The sequence below is a fragment of the Nyctibius grandis genome, chromosome 2 (genome assembly GCF_013368605.1).
Source record: "Nyctibius grandis isolate bNycGra1 chromosome 2, bNycGra1.pri, whole genome shotgun sequence".
Lineage (NCBI taxonomy): Eukaryota > Metazoa > Chordata > Aves > Nyctibiiformes > Nyctibiidae > Nyctibius > Nyctibius grandis.
The window spans coordinates 127,126,520-127,148,059 of NC_090659.1; the positions used below are offsets into that span (position 1 = coordinate 127,126,520).

General features: G+C 61.9%; 1 protein-coding gene across 3 annotated transcripts; it reads left to right on the plus strand.

The window, feature by feature from the left end:
* Nucleotides 1-348: 348 nt before the first annotated feature.
* Nucleotides 349-20,565, plus strand: PGAP2 (post-GPI attachment to proteins 2). Of its 3 annotated transcripts, none has more exons than XM_068424904.1 (6): nt 349-409; nt 2,098-2,272; nt 4,379-4,631; nt 9,392-9,498; nt 18,995-19,103; nt 19,454-20,565. In XM_068424904.1, the coding sequence occupies exons 2-6, from the start codon at nt 2,108-2,110 to the stop codon at nt 19,582-19,584; spliced, it is 765 nt and encodes a 254-aa protein (XP_068281005.1). In that variant the 5' UTR covers nt 349-409; nt 2,098-2,107; the 3' UTR covers nt 19,585-20,565. The 3 variants fall into 3 exon arrangements, with proteins under 3 accessions (XP_068281005.1, XP_068281006.1, XP_068281007.1); XM_068424905.1 differs by lacking the exon at nt 349-409 and adding an exon at nt 485-593; XM_068424906.1 differs by lacking the exon at nt 349-409 and adding an exon at nt 485-593 and having other exon boundaries at nt 9,392-9,486.
* The last annotated feature ends 975 nt before the right edge of the window (nt 20,566-21,540 follow it).

Below are 21,540 nucleotides of genomic sequence, written 5' to 3' on the forward strand. Positions count from 1 at the left end.
AAACTGCGTCACTGCGCGCCCCGCGCGCCTCCCAGCAACCCCCGCGCCCCGCCGCCCGCCCCATTGGCTAGCTCCGCCCCCGCGCGCCCGCCGCCTATTGGCTGCCGCCCTTTGAAAGCGAGGCAGTTCCCCGCCCTCCCCTCAGGGAAGCGAGAAAGTTTCTCACTGATTGGACGAATTAGCCTCTTACGTCAGCCGCGTCTTGAGCGGTGATTGGTCTGAGGCGCAGAGGAGGTGGAGCTAACGCTACGGAAGGGTCCAGAACACCGCAGCAACAGCCCCGCCCGACATCCGGGGCGTTGAGGGCGGGACTTCTTCCGAGCGGTCCAATCTGAGAGCTTGCGTAAAGCGGCGCAGGGGGCGGGGCCGAGAGCCTTAAAGGGGCCGTAGAGGAGGCGCCGGTGTTGAGGTGGGTTCGTCGGTAGGGGGCGCCACCTTGGCCGGGGCCTGTAGAGCCGCAAGGCCCCGGGGGTGGGGGGAGCGGGCCGCGGCGGCAGGAAGGGGCGGGAGGAGGCGGAGAAGGAGGCGTGGTGGCCGGGCCAGGCCGGACCGAGCCGAGCCGGGGCATGGAGCGGCGCGGCGGGGGCTGAGCGGTGCGGGGCTGGGGGGGCTGCGAGGGGCGGAGGTGGGTGCGGTTGTGGGGTCTCGGGGAGCAGTGGGGTGCCTGGGGGGGGGGGGTCACAGCACTGTCAGGGGTCTGGGAGGGGGGTGGCTGACACCGAGGGGGAATACGGGGTGCTCGGGGGGGGTCTCTGGGGGATGTGGGGTGCCCAGGGGGGTCTCTGGGGGATGTGGGGTGCCTGGGGGGGGTCACAGGACTGTAGGGTCCCTGGGGGTGTCTCTGAGGGGGTGTAGGGTACCCGGGGGGGTCTCAGGGAGAGTCTGGGGTGCCCGGGAGGGTCTCAGGGGGTGTAGGGTGCCCGGGGGAGGGTCTCAGGGGGGTGTAGGGTGCACGGGGGGGTCTCAGGGGGGTGTAGGGTGCACGGGGGGGGGTCTCGGGGGGGGTGTAGGGTGCCCAGGGTGGTCTCAGGGGGGTGTGGGGTGCCCAGGGTGGTCTCAGGGGGTGTGGGGTGCCCAGAGGGGTCTCAGGGGGGTGTAGGGTGCACGGGGGGGGGTCTCAGGGAGAGTCTGGGGTGCCCAAGGGGGTCTCAGGGGGGTGTGGGGTGCACAGGGGGGTCTCAGGGGGTGTAGGGTGCTGGGGGGGGGTCTCAGGGGGGTATAGGGTGCACGGGGAGGGGTCTTAGGGGGGTGTGGGGTGCCCAGGGGGGTCTCAGGGGGTGTGGGGTGCCCAGGGGGGTCTCAGGGGGGTGTAGGGTGCACGGGGGGGGGTCTCAGGGAGAGTCTGGGGTGCCCAGGGGGGTCTCAGGGGGTGTAGGGTGCACGGGGGTGTCTCAGGGGGGGTGTAGGGTGCCCAGGGTGGTCTCAGGGGGTGTAGGGTGCACGGGGTGGGGCTTATGGTGCTGGAGCAGGGGGGCGGCTGCGGTGCCCTGGGGCGGCTGCCCAGGCTCCTGCCCTCGCTGGTAACCGGGGATTGTCTATAAATCGGATTTATCCCGGAGCCCGAGCGGTGTGTGTGGGGTGCAGCAGGGATCCCCCGCTGCTCGCTCGGGGCAGAACATCGCAGCCCCTCGGTTGGGCTGTTCGGTGGCCCGTGTTGCCAGGCCGGGGGTACACGGAGGGATTGGGGCCAGGAGTGGCAGGAGGAGACCTCGAAGGTCGGGCCTGATTTAACGTGGCTTTAACCGTGGCGGTCTGAGGCTGCCGGGCTTGATAAACCGCTTGCCCGACCTGCTGAGCGATGGCTTTATCGTCGTGCGAGGTGTGGGGCTTGCAGGGTCCTGGTCCTGCAGCCGCAGCCTTGCCCGTGAAGGTGCTGAGTGCTGGATGCTGGGCTGGAGCTGTGTGGGGTGGCAGCGGGGTGAGGAGGCTGCTGGGGGAGCGGCAGCGCCGGCACGCAGCGCCCTGGCTACGTCAGCGCAGCCCGGGAACGCTCTGGATGGACAAGAGCTCACGTGCCCTTCCAGCCCCATCGGTCTCGTGGCTGGGCCTCGCAGGAGCACAGGGAGTCCCTGTCGAACGTTCTCTTGTTGTTTTCAGGTCCGTCAAGATGTTACAGGTTCCGCTGCCCCTGGATCGAGACGGGATCCTCTTCCGGCTCCGTTTTACCACGCTGGCCGTCGGGACTGTGTTTTGCCCCCTCTTTGGTTTCCTTTTCTGTGTGATCTGGTCTCTGCTGTTCCATTTCCAGGAGACGACAGCGACTCATTGCGGGGTAAGCGACTCTCGTCAGCAAAATGTCCTCCAGGGTCGTGGCGGATGGCAGGGCTCCTCGCTTCTTCTGGGATCTCCCCCCAGAAGTGTTACGGGATCTTGAACAAGCTGCTTTGTTTTATTGTGTTTTATTGTATTTTATTGTATTTTATTGTGATGCCTCAGGGCTGGCAACTGAGGGTTTGGTGTTTTAAAAGGACCTAAAGAAGTGTTGGTCGTTGGCCATCTGAGTATGAGCCAGCAGTGTGCCCAGGTGGCCAAGAAGGCCACCAGCATCCTGGCTTGTATCAGCACTAGTGTGGCCAGCAGGACTAGGGCAGGGATCGTCCCCCTGTGCTCGGCACTGGTGAGGCCGCACCTCGAATCCTGGGTGCAGTTTTGGGCCCCTCACGACAAGAAAGACCTTGAGGTGCTGGAGCGAGTCCAGAGAAGGGCAACGGGGCTGGGGAAGGGTCTGGAGCACAAGTGTGATGGGGAGCGGCTGAGGGAGCTGGGGGGGTTTAGCCTGGAGAAAAGGAGGCTGAGGGGAGACCTTCTCGCTCTCTACAACTGCCTGAAAGGAGGGTGTAGCGAGGGGGGGTCGGTCTCTTCTCCCAGGGAACAAGCGATGGGACGAGAGGAACCGGCCTCAAGTTGTGCCAGGGGAGGTTTAGATTGGAGATCAGGGACAATGTCTTCATGGAAAGGGTTGTCAAGCGCTGGCACAGGCTGCCCAGAGCAGTGGTGGAGTCCCCATCCCTGGAGGGATTCAAAAGCCGTGTAGATGTGGTGCTGAGGGACAGGGGTTAGTGGTGGCCTTGGCAGTGCTGGGTTAAGGGTTGGACTTGATGACCTTAAAGGTCCTTTCCAACCCAAACGGTTCTGTGGTTCTATGAAATACAGACTGGTCAGGCCCAGCTTTTACAAAACGAACTGCTGCCCCTCAGATCTGCTGGAGCTCTTCAGAGGAGTCACAAACACGTGCCTGGGGAGCGCGGGATGAGAGGGACCGCCTGGATTTCCAACAGGGATGAGGTCGGGTTCCTCCCCAGGGCTTTGAACCCCTTTGATGGTTTTCCTGCTTTTATGTTCCTCCCTGAGCACTGTCTGTGCCTGCTGTTGCTGTCAGTTCTCCCCATTAGGGCTGGGCTAACAAAACCATGCACCCTCCTCTCCTCGCTCCCCAAACTGGGGGGCATAGAAGACGTGGAGGACCACGACTGAACAAAGGGAAAGAATAAAGGTCAAAAGTATAAAGCTAAGTGAGATCCACAGAATCACTGAGGTTGGAAGAGCCCTCTGGGCTCACTGAGTCCAACCATTGCCCTGACACCACCATGGCAACTAGACCAGGGCACTAAGGGCCATGTCCAGGCTTGTCTTAAACCCCTCCAGAGATGGTGACTCCACCACCTCCCTGGGCAGCCCCTTCCAATGGCTAATGACCCTTGCTGAGAACAAATGCTTCCTAATGTCCAACCTGACCCTCCCCTGGCCAAGGTTGAGGCTGTGTCCTCTTGTCCTATCACTGGTTGCCTGGGAGAAGAGGCCAACTCCCACCCCACTGCAACCTCACTTCAGGTAGTTGTAGGCTGCAACCATCAAGGATCCAAAACCTCCACCCCCAAGATCCAAAACCTCAGACCTCATGATCTAAAACCTCCACCAAGGATCCAAATCCTCCATCCCCAGGATTTAAACCTCCACTGAGAATCCAAAACCTCCACCTCTGGGATTCAAACCTCCACTGAGGATGCAAAACCTCCATTCATGTGATCCAATCAATCAATGAGGTTGGAGGAGCCCTCTGGGCTCATCGAGTCCAACTATGGCCCTGACACCACCATGGCAACTAGACCAGGGCACTAAGTGCCATGTCCAGTCTTGTCTTAAACCCCTCCAGAGATGGTGACTCCACCACCTCCCTGGGCAGCCCCTTCCAATGGCTAATGACCCTTGCTGAGAAGAAATGCGTCATTAGACCTTGAGCCAGGGCACCCCAGCACTGGGGACTGCCTGGTCCTGGGGGGTGAACCAGGGTTGCTGCCACGTTACGTTCCCTGGCTTTTGAAATAGGACGTGACACGCTCCCTGTGCCTCTCCCCACAAGCCACTGTCTCTCTTCCAGGTCCCCAACTACCTGCCCTCCATCAGCGCGGCCATCGGGGGCGAGACCCCCCAGCGCTACGTCTGGCGCCTCTGCATCGGCCTCCACTCTGCTCCCCGCTTCCTGGTGGCCGTCGCCTACTGGAACCACTACCAGAGCTGCCACTGCTCGCACCCGGGCTACCTGCGCCTCTGCCACTTCAACCTCCTGCTCAACCTGCTCGAAAACTTCGCCCTCCTCGTTCTCACCTACGTGTCCTCGACGGAGAACTATGGTAGGTGCCTCCTCCCACGCTCTGCGCTGACTCTCGTGCCCGTGGGCTTGCTCGGGGCTGCCAAGGCTTTGCAGAGCTCTGCTTCACAGCTGGTGGTTTGGAAGGAGTCAGTTTCGAGGGAAAGAAAACAGTAAAAACACCAGAAATTCTATTAAAATTAGTATTTATATAGTAAGGTTGTGTCCATCATGTGCAAATAGCCGTGTTCTTCCCAAAATTCTTGGTTGCTGATAATTGGCCAAAACTGTAGGTTGAATTTTCATAGAATCACAGACTGGTTTGGGTTGGAAGGGACCTTAAAGCCCATCCAGTTCCAACCCCCTGCCACGGGCAGGGACACCTTCCACCAGACCAGGTTGCTCCAAGCCCCATCCAACCTGGCCTTGAACACTGCCAGGGAGGGGGCAGCCACAGCTGCTCTGGGCAACCTGGGCCAGGCTCTCACCACCCTCACAGCCAAGAATTTCTTCCTCACATCTCATCTCAATCTCCCCTCTTTCACTTTAAAACCGTTCCCCCTCGTCCTGTCACTCCACGCCCTTGTAACAAGCCCCTCTCCAGCTTTCCTGTAGCCCCTTCAGGCACTGGAAGGTGCTAGAAGGTCTCCCCAGAGCCTTCTCTTCTCCAGGCTGAACAGCCCCAGCTCTCTCAGCCTGTCTCCAGAGCAGAGGGGCTCCAGCCCTCGGAGCATCTCCGTGGCCTCCTCTGGACTCGCTCCAACAGCTCCGTGTCCTTCTTGTGTTGGGGCCCCAGAGCTGGACGCAGCACTGCAGGGGGGGTCTCCCGAGAGCGGAGCAGAGGGGCAGAATCCCCTCCCTCGCCCTGCTGGCCACGCTGCTGGGGATGCAGCCCAGGACACCGTTGGCTTTCTGGGCTGCCAGCGCACGTTGCCGGCTCATGGTGAGCTTCTCGTCACCCATCACCCCCAAGTCCTTCTCCTCAGGGCTGCTCTCCATCCATTCTCCGCCCAGCCTGGATTTGTGCTTGGGATTGCCCCGACCCACGTGCAGGACCTTGCCCTTGGCCTTGTTGAACTCCCTGCGGTTCGCACAGGCCCAGCTCTCCAGCCTGGGGTCAGACTTCAGCGCTTGGCACCCACCCGTGTGCCAAGGCCAGGCTTACCCCATCTCACCACAGAGAGCACAGGCAGGTTGGTGCTTGTCCCTGCTCTCCACTGCTGAGCTTTGGCTTTGGCTCTGAGCTGGCTTCCAGCCACGCTCTGTTCCAGCCGCGTTTTAAATACCCTCCCACAAAACTGGGTAAAATTCCCTGTGTTGACCTGAAAACAAAATCAGGATTTTTCAGGTTAAATCAGCGTGTGCACGATATGGTCACGATGGGCTGGGAAATGCCCTTCTCTCGTGTGGTCTCATCTGAAATGGATTTAAGTGCCAGTGTCGATACCCAGCTGCTGTTTAATCCTGAGACCTGGAGGAGGCACTGGGGGTTGACTTGAGAGGGCTCAGGCCCATGAGCCAGCGAGGTGGTGCTGTTGCAGCAGGAACAGAACCACAGAATCGTTTGGGTTGGAAGGACCTTTAAGATCATTGAGTCCATCCCTTAACCCAGCACTGCCAAGGCCACCACTAGCCCATGGCCCTCAGCACCACATCTACACGGCTTTTGAATCCCTCCAGGGATGGGGACTCCACCACTGCCCTGGGCAGCCTGTGCCAGGGCTTGACAACCCTTTCCATGAAGACATTGTCCCTGATCTCCAATCTAAACCTCCCCTGGCACAACTTGAGGCCGGTTCCTCTCATCCCATCGCTTGTTACCTGGGAGAAGAGACCGACCCCCCCTCGCTACACCCTCCTTTGAGGCAGTTGTAGAGAGCGAGAAGGTCTCCCCTCAGCCTCCTTCTCTCCAGGCTAAACCCCCCCAGGTCCCTCAGCCACTCCCCATCACACTTGTGCTCCAAACAAACCCAGTTTGGGGACTCGTCAGTGGGAGAGTCGTGTGTCGGTTGTCCCTGCACACAGTTTGAGGGTGATGATGATGGATATTGTGTCCGGCTGTGGGACCACACTGAAGGATGTAGTCACAAAGTCTTGCAAAGAGGGAGGCCAGGTCAGAGCTCTGGAGGTCTGGAGCGGTGCTGGGGAGGGGAGGTTGACAGAAGAGGGTTTGTCTCACAGACTCACAGAATCAATGAGGCTGGAAGAGCCCTCTGGGCTCGTCGAGTCCAACCATTGCCCTGACACCACCATGGCAACTAGACCAGGGCACTAAGTGCCATGTCCAGGCTTTTCTCAAACCCCTCCAGAGATGGTGACTCCACCACCTCCCTGGGCAGCCCCTTCCAATGGCTAATGACCCTTGCTGAGAAGAAATGATTCCTAATGTCCAACCTGAACCTCCCCTGGCCAAGCTTGAGGCTGTGTCCTCTTGTCCTATCGCTGGTTGCCTGGGAGAAGAGGCCGACTCCCACTTCACTCCCACTGTCTCCTTGCAGTAAGGGAGGTGAGATGGGTGCAGCTGATTTTGGGCTGAGAGTAGCTTCCTTCTCGCAGTGGTTGAGGAAAACAAGCTCTCAAAGCGCAGATGAGGTGGGATCAGGGAGCCTTGGGGCTGCTTGGAAACGGGCAGTGGCCACCAGAGACCTCCAGGAAGGCTGGGAACGTGCCTGTGGGGTTGAGGGCTCCAGCCCCAGTGCAGAGGACCCGGTGGGTGATTTCTGAGGCTCCCCCCAGCCCCACTGCTGCCATCAGAGCAGGGTGTCACGCTGGAAGCGCAGAGTGGCGCAGGCACTGTCCCGTTTCTCTATCAAAGTGGGTGTTTGGGGATGCTGCATCTTGCAGCCTGCTGACCAGGACGAGCGTGTGACCCCTGGTGAGGTGGCTGCCAGCCCTCTGTGCTCGCTGCTGCTTGTCCCACCCAGGGATGCTCCTTTCTTCCACAGTGGTTGTCGCCTTTCTGCTCCCCTGCTCCTCACCCAGGAGCCGTGCCCGGAGCAGTCCCTGCTGGGGCCTGGCACTGGCACACTGGCTCTTGGTCCGATGAAGCTTCCCATTGAGTTTTGGTGCTTGCTGGCTTCCACTGGGCCTTCACCAGGAAGCCTGGTGGCTTCAGGGCTGTGGTATCATGAGCAGAGTCCGAGGAGCTCCCCAGCCTTTAGGGTGAGGATGGAGATCCGTAGTGGAGCCCGGTGACACGGAGCTGTTGGAGCGAGTCCAGAGGAGGCCACTGAGATGCTCAGAGGGCTGGAGCCCCTCTGCTCTGGAGACAGGCTGAGAGAGCTGGGGCTGTTCAGCCTGGAGAAGAGAAGGCTGCAGGGAGACCTTCTAGCACCTTCCAGTGCCTGAAAGGGCTACAGGAAAGCTGGAGAGGGGCTTTTGAGAAGGGCATGGAGTGACAGGACAAGGGGGAACGGTTTTAAACTGAAAGAGGGGAGATTGAGATGAGATGTGAGGAAGAAATTCTTGGCTGTGAGGGTGGTGAGAGCCTGGCCCAGGTTGCCCAGAGCAGCTGTGGCTGCCCCCTCCCTGGCAGTGTTCAAGGCCAGGTTGGACGGGGCTTGGAGCAACCTGGTTTGGTGGAAGGTGTCCCTGCCTGTGGCAGGGGGTTCGGACTAGATGGTCTTTAAGGTCCCTTCCAACCCAAACCAGTCTGGGATTCTATTACCTGGGATGGCTGGACGTGAACCTCCAGCTGATGGAGATCTGTGGTCGTGGGGATGTTCCTGTCCAGCTCATCTTCCTCGTCTCCTGCCAGCACTCCCTGTCCCCCACGTTGAGGTGTCCCGTCGCCACCCCACGTGCTTCTGCTGGTGTCCCCAGCTGTCCCCACCACAGCAGGGGACTGCAGACCAACCTGCTCCCCTGATGTGTCAGGGCTGGGAGTGTGCCCTTAGCAATTCAGATGCTCTTTTAGGGTTCAGACACCTCAGAGCACGTTGTCACCCTCTGCCTGCGCCTCTTTTCACGGCCGATGGCTCTGCCTGGCTTGCGTAGAGCTTTGCGAGGAGGGGCCTGATGGAGACCTGAGCCTAACCCACTTTTCTCAAATCCTTATTACAGACTAATCTCAGGTTTCCGGGGAAGGTTTCAGACCTTAGCTGCTGTGCTGAGATGAGAACAGGCTCAGGTTAATCGTCCCTGAAGGACACAGGTCACATCTTCAAGAAAGTTGTTGAGGTGTTGGAGCGAGTGCAGAGGAGGGCGACCAAGCTGGTGAAGGGTCTGGAGGGTCTGACCTGCGAGGAACGGCTGAGGGAGCTGGGGGTGTTTAGCCTGGAGAAGAGGAGGCTCAGAGGTGACCTTAGTGCAGTCTACAACTACCTGAAGGGAGGTTGTAGCGCAGTGGGAGTCGGCCTCTTCTCCCAGGCAACCAGCGCTAGGACAAGAGGACACAGCGTCAAGCTTGGCCAGGGGAGGGTCAGGTTGGCCATTAGGAAGCATTTCTTCTCAGCAAGGGTCATTAGACACTGGAAGGGGCTGCCCAGGGAGGTGGTGGAGTCACCATCTCTGGAGGGGTTTAAGACAAGCCTGGCCATGGCCCTTAGTGCCCTGGTCTAGTTGCCATGGTGGTGTCAGGGCAATGGTTGGACTCGATGAGCCCAGAGGGCTCTTCCAACCTCATTGATTCTGGGATTCTGTGGGCCATAAGGCACATGCGAGAGGCTTTGGCGTTAAATCCCCCTTCCCCTTCTCTGCGTGGGCGCACCCTGCAGCAGGCAGCACCCTCCCAGAGCCTGCCCCACGTGCCCCTGGCACTCTTGGCTCAGCTCTAACAGGAACCCCGTTGTCTCCTTGATTCAGTAATCCACGAAAATGCCTTCATCGTCTTCATCGCCTCGGCTCTGGGCCACATGCTCCTGACGTGCATCCTCTGGAGAATGACTAAGAAACACACAGTAAGTCCCGAGGTACAGAACCTTTCCTTTCTTCTCTGCGGGCAGTGCTGGGTGCTGGGGAGGGGGCTCTCGGCTGGCGGTGGAGGGCTTCGGCTGAACTCGCTTGTGAAATAACCGTAACTGGGTGCTAAAGGAGTTAACATCACCAGCTGAAACTGGGAAAGAGAGACAGGAACGTCCCCAGGACCACAGACCTCCATCAGCTGGAGGTTCACATCCAGCCATCCCAGGTCACAGAATCCCAGACTGGTTTGGGTGGGAAGGGACCTTAAAGCCCATCCAGTCCCACCCCCCTGCCACGGGCAGGGACACCTTCCACCAGACCAGGTTGCTCCAAGCCCCATCCAACCTGCCCTTGAACACTGCCAGGGAGGGGGCAGCCACAGCTTCTCTGGGCAACCTGGGCCAGGCTCTCACCACCCTCACAGACAAGAATTTCTTCCTCACATCTCATCTCAATCTCCCCTCTCTCAGTTTAAAACTGTTCCCCCTCGTCCTGTCACTCCATGCCCTTGTCAAAAGCCCCTCTCCCGCTTTCCTGTAGCCCCTTCAGCTACTGGAAGGTGCTAGAAGGTCTCCGCGGAGCCTTCTCTTCTCCAGGCTGAACAGCCCCAGCTCTCTCAGCCTGTCTCCAGAGCAGAGGGGCTCCAGCCCTCTGAGCATCTCCGTGGCCTCCTCTGGACTCACTCCAACAGCTCCGTGTCCTTCTTGTGTTGGGGGCCCCAGAGCTGGACGCAGCACTGCAGGGGGGTCTCCCGAGAGCAGAGCAGAGGGGCAGAATCCCCTCCCTCGCCCTGCTGGCCACGCTGCTGGGGATGCAGCCCAGGACACCGGTGGCTTTCTGGGCTGCCAGCGCACGGTGCCGGCTCCTGGTGAGCTTCTCGTCACCCATCACCCCAAGTCCTTCTCCTCAGAGCTGCTCTCGACCCATTCTCCGCCCAGCCTGGATTTGTGCTTGGGATTGCCCCGACCCACGTGCAGGACCTTGCCCTTGGCCTTGTTGAACTCCATGCGGTTCGCACAGGCCCAGCTCTCCAGCCTGTCCAGGTCCCTCTGGATGCCATCCCTTCCCTCCAGCGTGTCACCGCACCACACAGCTCGGTGTCATCCCAAACTTGCTGAGGGCACACTCAATCCCCCTGTCCATGTCACCAACGTGTGTACAGGGATACAGGGCAGGATGGGTGCTGTGCTCGGGGTCTGCCCAGACACCTACAGAGCGTGCCGTGGTCAGGCTCCTGCTCCATCACGGCTGCTCCTTGTCCCCTTCTGGTATTTCCCCAAGCCCGACCCATTGCTGCCTTATTTCAGAGACCTGGAAAAGGAGCTTCCAGCAGTTGTTTGGCTGCAAGTTTCCCTGTGAAAGGGAATTTTGGACATCCCGGGGTTCCCCTGTCTCGCTGGGAAGCGATGTGTTGTCTGGGGTGATTCAGGGATAACAGGAACTCAGCAGCCACTCCTTCGTGGTTTTCCTGTGGCTTCCTTTATTGATTTCATCTTTTTGGGCTTATTTTTTTTATTCTGCGAGCACTCCAAGCCCCTGCATCTCTTCCCCCAGCGCTGCACGTCAGAGCACGGCTCCCCGAGCAGCGGTTGCCCCTGCGTAGTGCCTGTCTGCAGGTGTTGCAGCATCGCAGCAAGCACAGAATCCCAGAGTGGTTAAGGGTTGGAAGGACCTCTGGAGATCACCCAGCCCAACCCCTGCCCAAGCAGGGTCACCCAGAGCACGTTGCACAGGGTTGTGTCCAGGTGGGTTTGAATCTCTCCAGAGAAGGAGACTCCCCCCTCCCTGGGCAGCCTGTGCCAGTGTTCAGTCACCCTCACAGCAAAGAAGTTTCTCCTCATATTTATGTGGAACCTCCTGTGTTCCAGCTTGCACCCATTGCCCCTTGTCCTGTCAAGGGATGTCACTGAGAAGAGCCTGGCTCCATCCTCATGACACTTGCCCTTTACATATTTATAAACATTAATGAGGTCACCCCTCAGTCTCCTCTTCTCCAAGCTAAAGAGACCCAGCTCCCTCAGCCTCTCCTCAGAAGGGAGATGTTCCACCCCCTTCATCATCTTCGTGGCTCTGCGCTGGACTCTCTCTAGCAGTTCCCTGTCCTTCTTGAACTGAGGGGCCCAGAACTGGACACAATATTCCAGATGCGGCCTCACCAGGGCAGAGTAGAGGGGGAGGAGAACCTCTCTTGACCTACGAACCACCCCCCTTCTAATCCACCCCAGAATGCCATTGGCCTTCTTGGCCACAAGGGCACACTGCTGGCTCATGGCCATCCTGCTGTCCACCAGGACCCCCAAGTCCCTTTCCCCTCCGCTGGTCTCCAACAGGTCTGTCCCCAACTTGTACTGGTACATGGGGTTGTTCTTGCCCAGCTGCAGGACTCTACACTTGCCCTTGTTATAGTTCATTAAATTCCTCCCCGCCCAACTCTCCCCACAACTCGTCCAAGCACAGCCTCAGGCTTCACCAGGGGAGGTTCAGGTTGGACATTAGGAAGCATTTCTTCTCAGCAAGGGTCATTAGCCATTGGAAGGGGCTGCCCAGGGAGGTGGTGGAGTCACCATCTCTGGAGGAGTTTAAGAAAAGCCTGGCCATGGCCCTTAGTGCCCTGGTCTAGTTGCCATGGTGGTGTGAGGGCAATGGTTGGACTCGATGAGCCCAGAGGGCTCTTCCAACCTGGTTGATTCTGGGATTCTGTGATTCTGTGAACAATTCAGGTGGGTTTCTCCCAAGTTCACGTTAGGGAACACCACGAGCAAAGTCCCTCCAGCGGTGGTTTGACCAGGTACTGCCCCTCCATCCCGCAGTACTCACTTGGACTGGGGGCTGCTGCCAAGCCACAGCGTCTCTGGCCGTCTGCCACAGTGGACAAGGTGGCAGCTTGTCCTTGTTACCCTCCCCTGATGCTGCACAGCTCGAGCTGTGCTGGGGCGCTCCTGTGTCCTGGTGCACGTGCCCAAGCCCAACAAACGAGCATTTTCCTACTCTGAGGACAACCTCAGAGGGTTGTCAAGCACTGGCACAGGCTGCCCAGGGCAGTGGTGGAGTCCCCATCCCTGGAGGGATTCAAAAGCCGTGTAGATGTGGTGTTGAGGGACAGGGGTTAGTGGTGGCCTTGGCAGTGCTGGGGTAAGGGTTGGGCTCGATGGTCTTAAAGGTCCTTCCCAACCCAAACGGTTCTGTGGTTCTGTGACCACGGCACGTCCCTGGGTGGAAGCGCAGGGGGACACGGTGATGCCCTGGCTGAACGTGCCACCACCCAGCAAGGTGCCACCACCCAGCACGGTGCCATCACCCGGCATGGCTTTCTCCTCCCATCTTGGACAGGCCCTGCTGATGGAGGAGGCTGCCCGTAGGGGTTCATGGTGCCCCCCAGAGCTGGGTGTCTCCCCGTGGAGAGAGGATCCCTTTGGGGCCAGCGCTGACCTGGAGCCAGGGCTCGTCACCTGCACGCCAGGTCCCTGCGGGGCCACGTGTCAGCAGAGGGAGCTGTCGCCCGCGGGGCCGGTTCCTCCGAGAAGGAAGTGGTGGCACGGCTCGTGGGGCTGTTTTAGGGCAGGGTGTGAGTGGTCTCTTCTTGTGGGTCACCTGAGTATCACACGTGAGGAATAACTTCTTTGCTGTGAGGGTGCCAGAGCCCTGGCACAGGCTGCCCAGGGAGGGGGGAGTCTCCTTCTCTGGAGATATTCAAACCCGCCTGGACACGGCCCTGTGCAACGTGCTCTGGGTGACCCTGCTTGGGCAGGGGTTGGGCTGGGTGATCTCCAGAGGCCCCTTCCAACCCCAACCACTCTGGGATGCTGTGATTCTGTCACAGCATCTTGGGGACAGATTCGGAGACCTTCTAGCACCTTCCAGTGCCTGAAGGGGTTACAGGAAAGCTGGAGAGGGGCTTTTGACAAGGGCATGGAGTGACAGGACAAGGGGGAACGGTTTTAAACTGAGAGAGGGGAGATTGAGATGAGATGTGAGGAAGAAATTCTTGGCTGTGAGGGTGGTGAGAGCCTGGCCCAGGTTGCCCAGAGCAGCTGTGGCTGCCCCCTCCCTGGCAGTGTTCAAGGGCAGGTTGGATGGGGCTTGGAGCAACCTGGTCTGGTGGAAGGTGCCCCTGCCCGTGGCAGGGGGTTGGAACTGGATGGGCTTTAAGGTCCCTTCCCACCCAAACCAGTCTGGGATTCTGCGATTCTGGCTCCGATCGTGTCGGTCGTGGGGAATTTTTGTTCACCTTTGCTACCCCCACCCTGGATCTGGTGGTGGCAGGAGGGGACGGGCGAGGGGCACAATGCTGGTCCCACGGTTTCCCGTCCTTCCCTCCTCTTCAGCAGAGGGTACCGGAGCAGAGGGGGGTCCCCAAGGGGGTTCAGGTTCTCCGGGGCCAAACCTGGGACCATCTCCAGGACAAACTCCATGCGAGGAGCTGGAAGGATGGACGCAGCCTTCCTACTGCTTGGTCTGGAGGAGGGAGCAGAGGGTCTGGGGCTGGAGGACGGGGCCAGCAGAGCCCTTCTCAGGCCCTGGGTCTGGCACTGCTGGAGGGGACGAAGCTCCCCAGGTCTGCTGGGGTTTCAGCTCACGAGTGACAGGAATTGGTGTTGCAAAAGCCTGGCGTTCGCCGGGGCTCGCGTTGTGCAACCGCCTCTCTGCAAGGGCAGGAAGGTGCTGGGGAACTTGTTGGTAATGGGGAAGTACCGAGGGGTTCCAGTTGCGAGGTGGCAAATAGCGAGAGAGAGGAAAATATAAAGCTCTGCAGGAGGGGAGGAAAGAGAAAGCAGGGTGAGAGGAGGAGGGGAGGGGGCAGAGAGAGAGGGGAGCTCAGGGGGAGAAGGGGAATGGAGCCCGAGAGCATCGTGATGGTCGCGGGCTGGAGGCAGCGTGCCCAGCCCGTGGTGCGTGGCTGGGGGCTGGCATGGCTGTGCCCTCCCTGGCTGCTGCCTGCCATCGCTCCCGGGCAGCCACACGCCCTCCACAACCCTCCTGCCGCAGCGGCGGTGCCGAGCGGTGCAGCAGAGCAGAGCGGTTTCACTTCTCGTTTGCCAACGCGTTTCCCCCTGCCCCGGCGCCTGCTGTCACTCCCGGCGCTGGCTCAGCCATTTCTGAGCTGGGTTTCCACCAGTGTGTCCTCGGGGCCAGGAAGGCCAGTGGTGTCCTGGGGTGTGTGAGGAAGACTGTGGGCAGCAGGTCGAGGGAGGTTCTCCTCCCCCTCTACACGGCCCTGGTGAGGCCACACCTGGAGTAACTGTGGGCAGTTCTGGGCCCCCCAGTTCAAGACAGACCAGGAGCTACTGGAGAGAGTCCAGCGGAGGGTACGGAGATGGTCAGAGGGCTGGAGCATCTCTGCTGCGAGGAGAGGCTGAGGGAGCTGGGGCTGTTCAGCTGGAGAAGAGCAGACTGAGGGGGGATCTTATCAATGCTCACAGATACCTCAGGGGGTGTCAGGGGATGGGGCCAGACTCTTCTCAGTGGTGCCCAGCACCAGGACAAGGGGCAACAGGCACAAACTGAACCATGGGAAGTTCCATGTGAATATGAGGAGGAACTTCTTTGGTGTGAGGGTGCCAGAGCCCTGGCACAGGCTGCCCAGGGAGGGGGGGAGTCTCCTTCTCTGGAGATATTCAAACCCGCCTGGACACGACCCTGTGCAACGTGCTCTGGGTGACCCTGCTCTGGCAGGGGTTGGGCTGGGTGATCTCCAGAGGCCCCTTCCAACCCTTAACCACTCTGTGACTCTGTGCCGGAGCCGTGCGGAGGGAACCACAAAGGCTGTCGGTGAGCACGCGTGGGTTCAGCCCCCCTCTGCGGTAGCCCCGTCGCCGAGCCAGCAGCGTGGGGGCAGCGGCAGCAGCTCACACGAGCCCTCTATAAATATCCCAGCACTACGCTCTGGGTGCGAGGGCTGTTTGTCTTGGGGTTCACCACAGGCGAGCTGGGACCTTCGTGCAGCACGAGGGTGCTGCCGTCCCCCAGCAAGGGACGGCTCCGGGGGCAGCCCTGGTGCTCGAGAGGTGCAGGAGAGCTATTACATGTTGAATTCATGTCACTTTGCCATCCCCTTCCCTGTCCCCATCAGGAACTGGGCTGTGAACTCTACAAGGTCCCTCTTCCTCCTCGGTGGAGGAAGTAGGAGGCTCTGTGCCTCTTGGCACCCATCCCACAGCCCTTGGAGCCTGGGGTTTGCCCTTGGGTTTGCAGGGCTGGAGGCTCGCCTGGGATAGGAGAAGGAGACTCTGGGTGCCTCTGCGGGCTCAGAGACGCACGGGACAGGGACTGGGGCTCCAGGGCTGTCCCCGCCGCGCTGGCTTGGTGCAGCCGGTCTCTTCTCTCGCCGTCATCAGGCCTCCTGCTCCTGACTCACTGTCGTGTGCCCAGGAAATGTGCCTCAGCTCAAAGCCCGCGAGCTGCCGCGCTAAATATCATTTGCCCGTGGTGTTCTGGGCCAGACACGCGTCCAGCTACGGAGGGCTGGCCGGGGGGGGCTGCGTGGGGCTGGCGTGGCTCGCAGGGGACACCGGCCACCCCGGTCTGTCTTGCCAGGAGGAAGTTGTGAAGCCGGGGTTGGCAGCTGAGCGGTGCCAGCTGCAGCTGCGCCAGCCCCACAGCCCCGGCCACGGACTGGGGACAGCCTGGAGCTGCCTGAGCTTGGAGCAGCTCGTCCCTGGGTGGCCCAGTGCCCGTGCCAGAATGGGAGTGCCCTGGCAGCGTCGCCCTGTGCTGGCATCCCCCTGTGCCCCCTGTGCTCGGCACTGGTGAGGCCACACCTCGAATCCTGGGTGCAGTTTTGGGCCCCTCACGACAAGAAAGACCTTGAGGTGCTGGAGCGAGTCCAGAGAAGGGCAACGGGGCTGGGGAAGGGTCTGGAGCACAAGTGTGACGGGGAGCGGCTGAGGGAGCTGGGGGGGTTTAGCCTGGAGAAAAGGAGGCTGAGGGGAGACCTTCTCGCTCTCTACAACTGCCTGAAAGGAGGGTGTAGCGAGGGGGGGTCAGTCTCTTCTCCCAGGTAACAAGCGATGGGACGAGAGGAACCGGCCTCAAGTTGTGGCAGGGGAGGTTTAGATTGGAGATCAGGGACAATGTCTTCATGGAAAGGGTTGTCAAGCGCTGGCACAGGCTGCCCAGGGCAGTGGTGGAGTCCCTATCCCTGGAGGGATTCAAAAGCCGTGTAGATGTGGTGCTGAGGGCCATGGGTTAGTGGTGGCCTTGGCAGTGCTGGGTTAAGGGTTGGACTCGATGATCTTCAAGCTCCTTCCCAACCCACACGGTTCCGTGGTTCTGTGACAGAGGATGACGCCGTATGACACGGCGCGGAGCTGCCTCTCCCCTCCCCGGCTCTGCCGCCGCTTCGCAGCCGTTTCCTCCGCCACGGGATGCAAACAAGGCTGGTTTGTGACCCCGCTTTTCCGCTGTGAAACTTTACATAACGCCTCGGCCCCGGCTGCTGCTCGTTGTCACCGAACCCCCGGCGCTGGCACCGCCGCTCGCCCCACCCCGAGCACCACCCGGGGGCTGCCTGCTCCAACCCTGCGCTGGAGGGTCCCGGAGCCCCCGGGGAGAGGGACCCTCGCCCGCCAGAGCTGGGGCCCCACGGGGTGGGGGTGGCGTCGGCCCCGTGTCCCCAGATGGCGAAGGCAGCGGCGAGGCCGTCCTTCCTCTCTGGGTTTTCCTCCCTGCCGTGACCCGTTTGCGGGGCGCCCGGCTGAGCCCGCGGCTTTCCGGGGGGTAACGGAAAGTGTGACGGGGCCGGTGGAAATTTTCCTTCTTCTCAGCAGTCCCTGAAAATGGGAGGTTTTGTCTCACGTGAAACGTCAGACGAAGGGGGGAAATTCCCCTCCCACCCAGAAATGGGAATAACAGCCCGTGTCTGGGCTGGCGGTGGCATCCCCCGGCCCCGTCGTGTGGGGCTGGCCCCCTCCCTTCCACCCCCCGTACCCACGCTGGGATGGGGACACTGGGGTGTCCCCTGCGTCCTCCTCGGTGTCCAGCCACGGTTTCCCCTGCCATGGGGGCACCCTGCTCACCCCAGGCTGGAGGGTTCTTCATCCACGATGCTCAGCAGGACAGAGAGGAAGGGGGCTGGAGCCGGTGCCCACCGTGGCCCCCAGCTCCGGGGGGTGCCCTCGTGGGGGACAGGGCTGGCCCCGGGGCTGCCCCCTTTGTGGGGGGACGGGCTCTGCCAGCACAGGAGCAGCGAGCTGTGCCTTGGGGGGGACGTGGGGGGCCGCTGGCAGCAGCCCCTTGCCCCACTCCCACCCCTTGGGGGGCAGGATGGGGCCCCGCCGGTGCCAGGGCGGCGGGTGCGACGTCTCCGGCACGACGCCCGCCCCAGCTGCCGCCCCTTCATGTGGTTTCCTCCTCCCCGGCGCAGTTGTGAGCGAGGGGGTGCGGTGCCGGCTGCGGCGCTGGTGAATTCCCCACGCTGGGGCGGGTGGGCAGCGCCCGGGGAGGAGCTGGGGCCACCTGCAGCCACCCCGTCCGCACCCAGGGGGATGCACCGTCTGGTAGAGCCGTTGGGGAGCGGCGAGGGCCCCGTGGGCCACTAGTGCTGATCCAAGCCCGGATGCTGGTGGCCTTCTTGGCCACCTGGGCACACTGCTGGTCCTCAGCACAGGAAAGACACGGAGCTGTTGGAGCGAGTCCAGAGGAGGCCACGGAGATGCTCAGAGGGCTGGAGCCCCTCTGCTCTGGAGACAGGCTGAGAGAGCTGGGGCTGTTCAGCCTGGAGAAGAGAAGGCTCCGGGGAGACCTTCTAGCACCTTCCAGTGCCTGAAAGGGCTACAGGAAAGCTGGAGAGGGGCTTTTGACAAGGGCGTGGAGTGACAGGACGAGGGGGAACGGTTTTAAACTGCAAGAGGGGAGATTTAGGTGAGATATTAGGAAGAAATTCTTGGCTGTGAGGGTGGTGAGAGCCTGGCCCAGGTTGCCCAGAGCAGCTGTGGCTGCCCCCTCCCTGGCAGTGTTCAAGGCCAGGTTGGATGGGGCTTGGAGCAACCTGGTCTGGTGGAAGGTGTCCCTGCCTGTGGCAGGGGGTTGGGGCTGGATGGGCTTTAAGGTCCCTTCCAACCCAAACCAGTCTGGTATTCTGTGGGGGTGGCTACTCCATCGCTGGTGTCTGCAGGGGTGAGGGCTGAGCTGCTTTCATCACCGAATCACTGAGGTTGGAAGAGCCCTCTGGGCTCATCGAGTCCAACCATTGCCCTGACACCACCATGGCAACTAGACCAGGGCACTAAGTGCCATGTCCAGTCTTCTCTTAAACCCCTCCAGAGATGGTGACTCCACCACCTCCCTGGGCAGCCCCTTCCAATGGCTAATGACCCTTGCTGAGAAGAAATGCTTCCTAATGTCCAACCTGACCCTCCCCTGGCCAAGCTTGAGGCTGTGCCCTCTTGTCCTGTCGCTGGTTGCCTGGGAGAAGAGGCCAGGTGGGTCCCTGCCGTGCTGGGAAGGGGGACGGGGCAGGCAGCGGGGAGCGGCCCAGGCTGTGACCCTGCTCTTTGCCTCTTCCAGGAGCGCAAGTCGTACAAGTGGAAGCAGCTGCTCTTCTTCTTCACCTTCATCACGTTCGCGTTTGCCGTGTGCGTCTTCTTCCACCACAACTGGTACTGCAGCCCCGGAGGTGAGGGGGCCAGGGCAGGGCCGTGCTCCCCGTGGCTCGGCGGTGCCTGGGGGGACGTGCGCGGGGAAGGGACCGGGCTGATGGATCCCTGGGGTGAGGGTGGTGAGAGCCTGGCCCAGGTTGCCCAGAGAAGCTGTGGCTGCCCCCTCCCTGGCAGGGTTCAAGGCCAGGTTGGATGGGGCTTGGAGCAACCTGGTCTGGTGGAAGGTGTCCCTGCCCGTGGCAGGGGGTTGGAAGTGGATGGGCTTTAAGGTCCCTCCAACCCAAACCAGTCTGTGACTCTATGATCCCCCACTCTGGGGCAGATCTGGCCGCCGGTTCCCCTCACGGGCTGTGTTCCCCCCCACCAGTGTACACCATCTTCGCCTTCCTGGAGTACCTGGTGGTCCTCTCCAACATGGCCTTCCACATGACTGCCTTCTGGGACTTCGGCAACAAGGAGCTGGTGGTGAGCTCGCTGCTGGAGGACAAGCACTTCTAGGGACTGTGCCGGTGCCAGGCGGGGGCTGCCCTTTCCCTGGGGCTGGCAGAGAGCCCCTTCCCTCTCCTGCTGCCCCTGGGGTGGGACGTTTGCCGTGGAGCTGCTGCAAGGATTGTCCCGGGGTCCTGAGCCCCGCAGGGGTCTGTGCGTGGTCCCTGCCTGCGCCTGGAGCTCTCTTACAGGCGAGTTGGGGGCTCTGGCTGGGGACCCTCGAGGCTGGTACCCCCTGCCCTGGCTCCCTGCAGGGCAGGAGGGCAGAGGAGGGGGGCAGGTACCTGCTGCCTGGTTCTTTGGAGGATGCTCCCAGGAGGACAGCGTCCTCAAAGGTGCTGAGACACGAGGGCAGAGCAGGGGAGGAGGGTGCTGGTGGTGACCCCCATGGGTGGGCTCTGGGTGCTGGCATGGCAGCGGTGCCAGCAGGGTGGGAGCTGGGTGCTGGCAGCGTCCCCGGGCTCCTCCACTCCTCCCCGTGCTCGGCCTGGCCAGGCAGTGCCAGCTCCAGTGGCCACGGCCCGGGGGGGCTCGGCCACATCTTGCCCAGGGAGGCACCAGGGAGCCGGTGCTGGGCCTGGAGAGGTGGCCCAGGGCTCGCTGACGGAGGAGGAAGGGGCAGGGGGAGAGGGCTGAGCCCGTGGGCACCAGGAGCTCCCTGGAGTTTGGGGAGCTCCGGGCTTGCCCGGGCTCACCCCGCGCCACGCTGGGCTGTGAAGGACCGACGTGGGGTCCCTGCAACTGCCCTTCGTGTGGGCGCAGCCACCACAACGGTCCCCTGGGACATCCCAGTGCGTCCCAGTGCTCCTCCACCACAGGCTGTGGTGGCCTGGCTGGCGGCCCTGGCTGGTGGCCCGGCTGCCCTTCGCGTGGGTCCATCCGTGCCAGGCTCCATCCCTCTCCCCTGCCTGCATGCGTGTGCCACGCTGCCCCTGGCAGCCTCTGCGCCTTCGTTCTGAGGTTAAAATAAAGCACTGAGTATTTTTGTGAGCTCTCGGCAAACTCTGTGCCCTCTGGGCCCTGGCACGGCCAGCGGGTCCCATCCCTTCCTGGGACCCCGGGCCAGGGTGGGCTCTGGGCTGGGGTGCGGGACGTGGACCCTGGGTGCTGGGGTGTGGATCCTGGGTGCTGGGGTTGGGGTGCAGGATGCAGATCCCTGGGGCTGGGGTGCAGGACGTGGATCTGTGGTGTGTGGGATGTGGATCCTGGGTGCTGGGGCTGGGGTGCAGGACATGAGCCCTGGGTGCTGGGGCTGGGGTGCAGGACATGAGCCCTGGGTGCTGGGGTGCAGGACATGGACCCTGGGTGCCAGGCAAGGCCAGGGCAGGCTCAGCGGGGCCGGAGGAGGCTGGGAGCCGGCCAGGGAGAGCCGAGCCCACCCCACAGCTGGTGGCCCCGCTCCCCACCCAGCACTGGGGGCCACTGACTCGGCTGCGGGGCCAGCAGGGCCAGCGGGGCCGAGGGCCAGGAGGGCTGGGGTGGGCGCAGTGGGGGTCCGGGGCACAGCGCTGGGGCTGAGTGGTGGCCAAGGGAGCTGTGTGGGGCCACGGGGTCCCTCTGCCCCATCCTGGGGGTCCCACCGGGGCGGTGGGGCCGTGGCGGGGCCCTGAGCTCATCGGGGCCGGGCTGGGGAGCACTGGGAGGGGAGCAGCCATGAGCTCATCCCGCTGCTCCGGGGCCAGGGCAGGGCCACCTCCCGCTGCCTCTCTCAGCGTCCCACCCTGGGGTCCCCGCCTCGTCCCAGCCCCTCCGCCGTGCCCCACCAGGGTGGCACCTCGTCCCCCTGCCTGCACCCTGCCAGGGGTCTGTGTGGGTGCCGTGGCAGGAGCCCTCTGGCCAGCTCCTGCCCTGGGCACGGGGGTCCCTGCTGTGGCACCCCGGGCGTACCAAGGGTCCCCTGACAGCACAGGGGGATGCCCCATGGTGGGAGCAGGACAGGGCAGAGCCAGAGCTGGCGTGGCCAGG

Bases quoted from the DNA above. Each gene is read 5' to 3' on its own strand.
- PGAP2 (XM_068424904.1), top strand. From the start codon at position 2,108: ATGTTACAGGTTCCGCTGCCCCTGGATCGAGACGGGATCCTCTTCCGG. The intron at 9,499-18,994 runs GTACAGAACCTT...TGCCTCTTCCAG, and splicing joins AACACACAGTAAGTCCCGAG to GAGCGCAAGTCGTACAAGTG. The intron at 19,104-19,453 runs GTGAGGGGGCCA...CCCCCCCACCAG, and splicing joins CTGGTACTGCAGCCCCGGAG to TGTACACCATCTTCGCCTTC.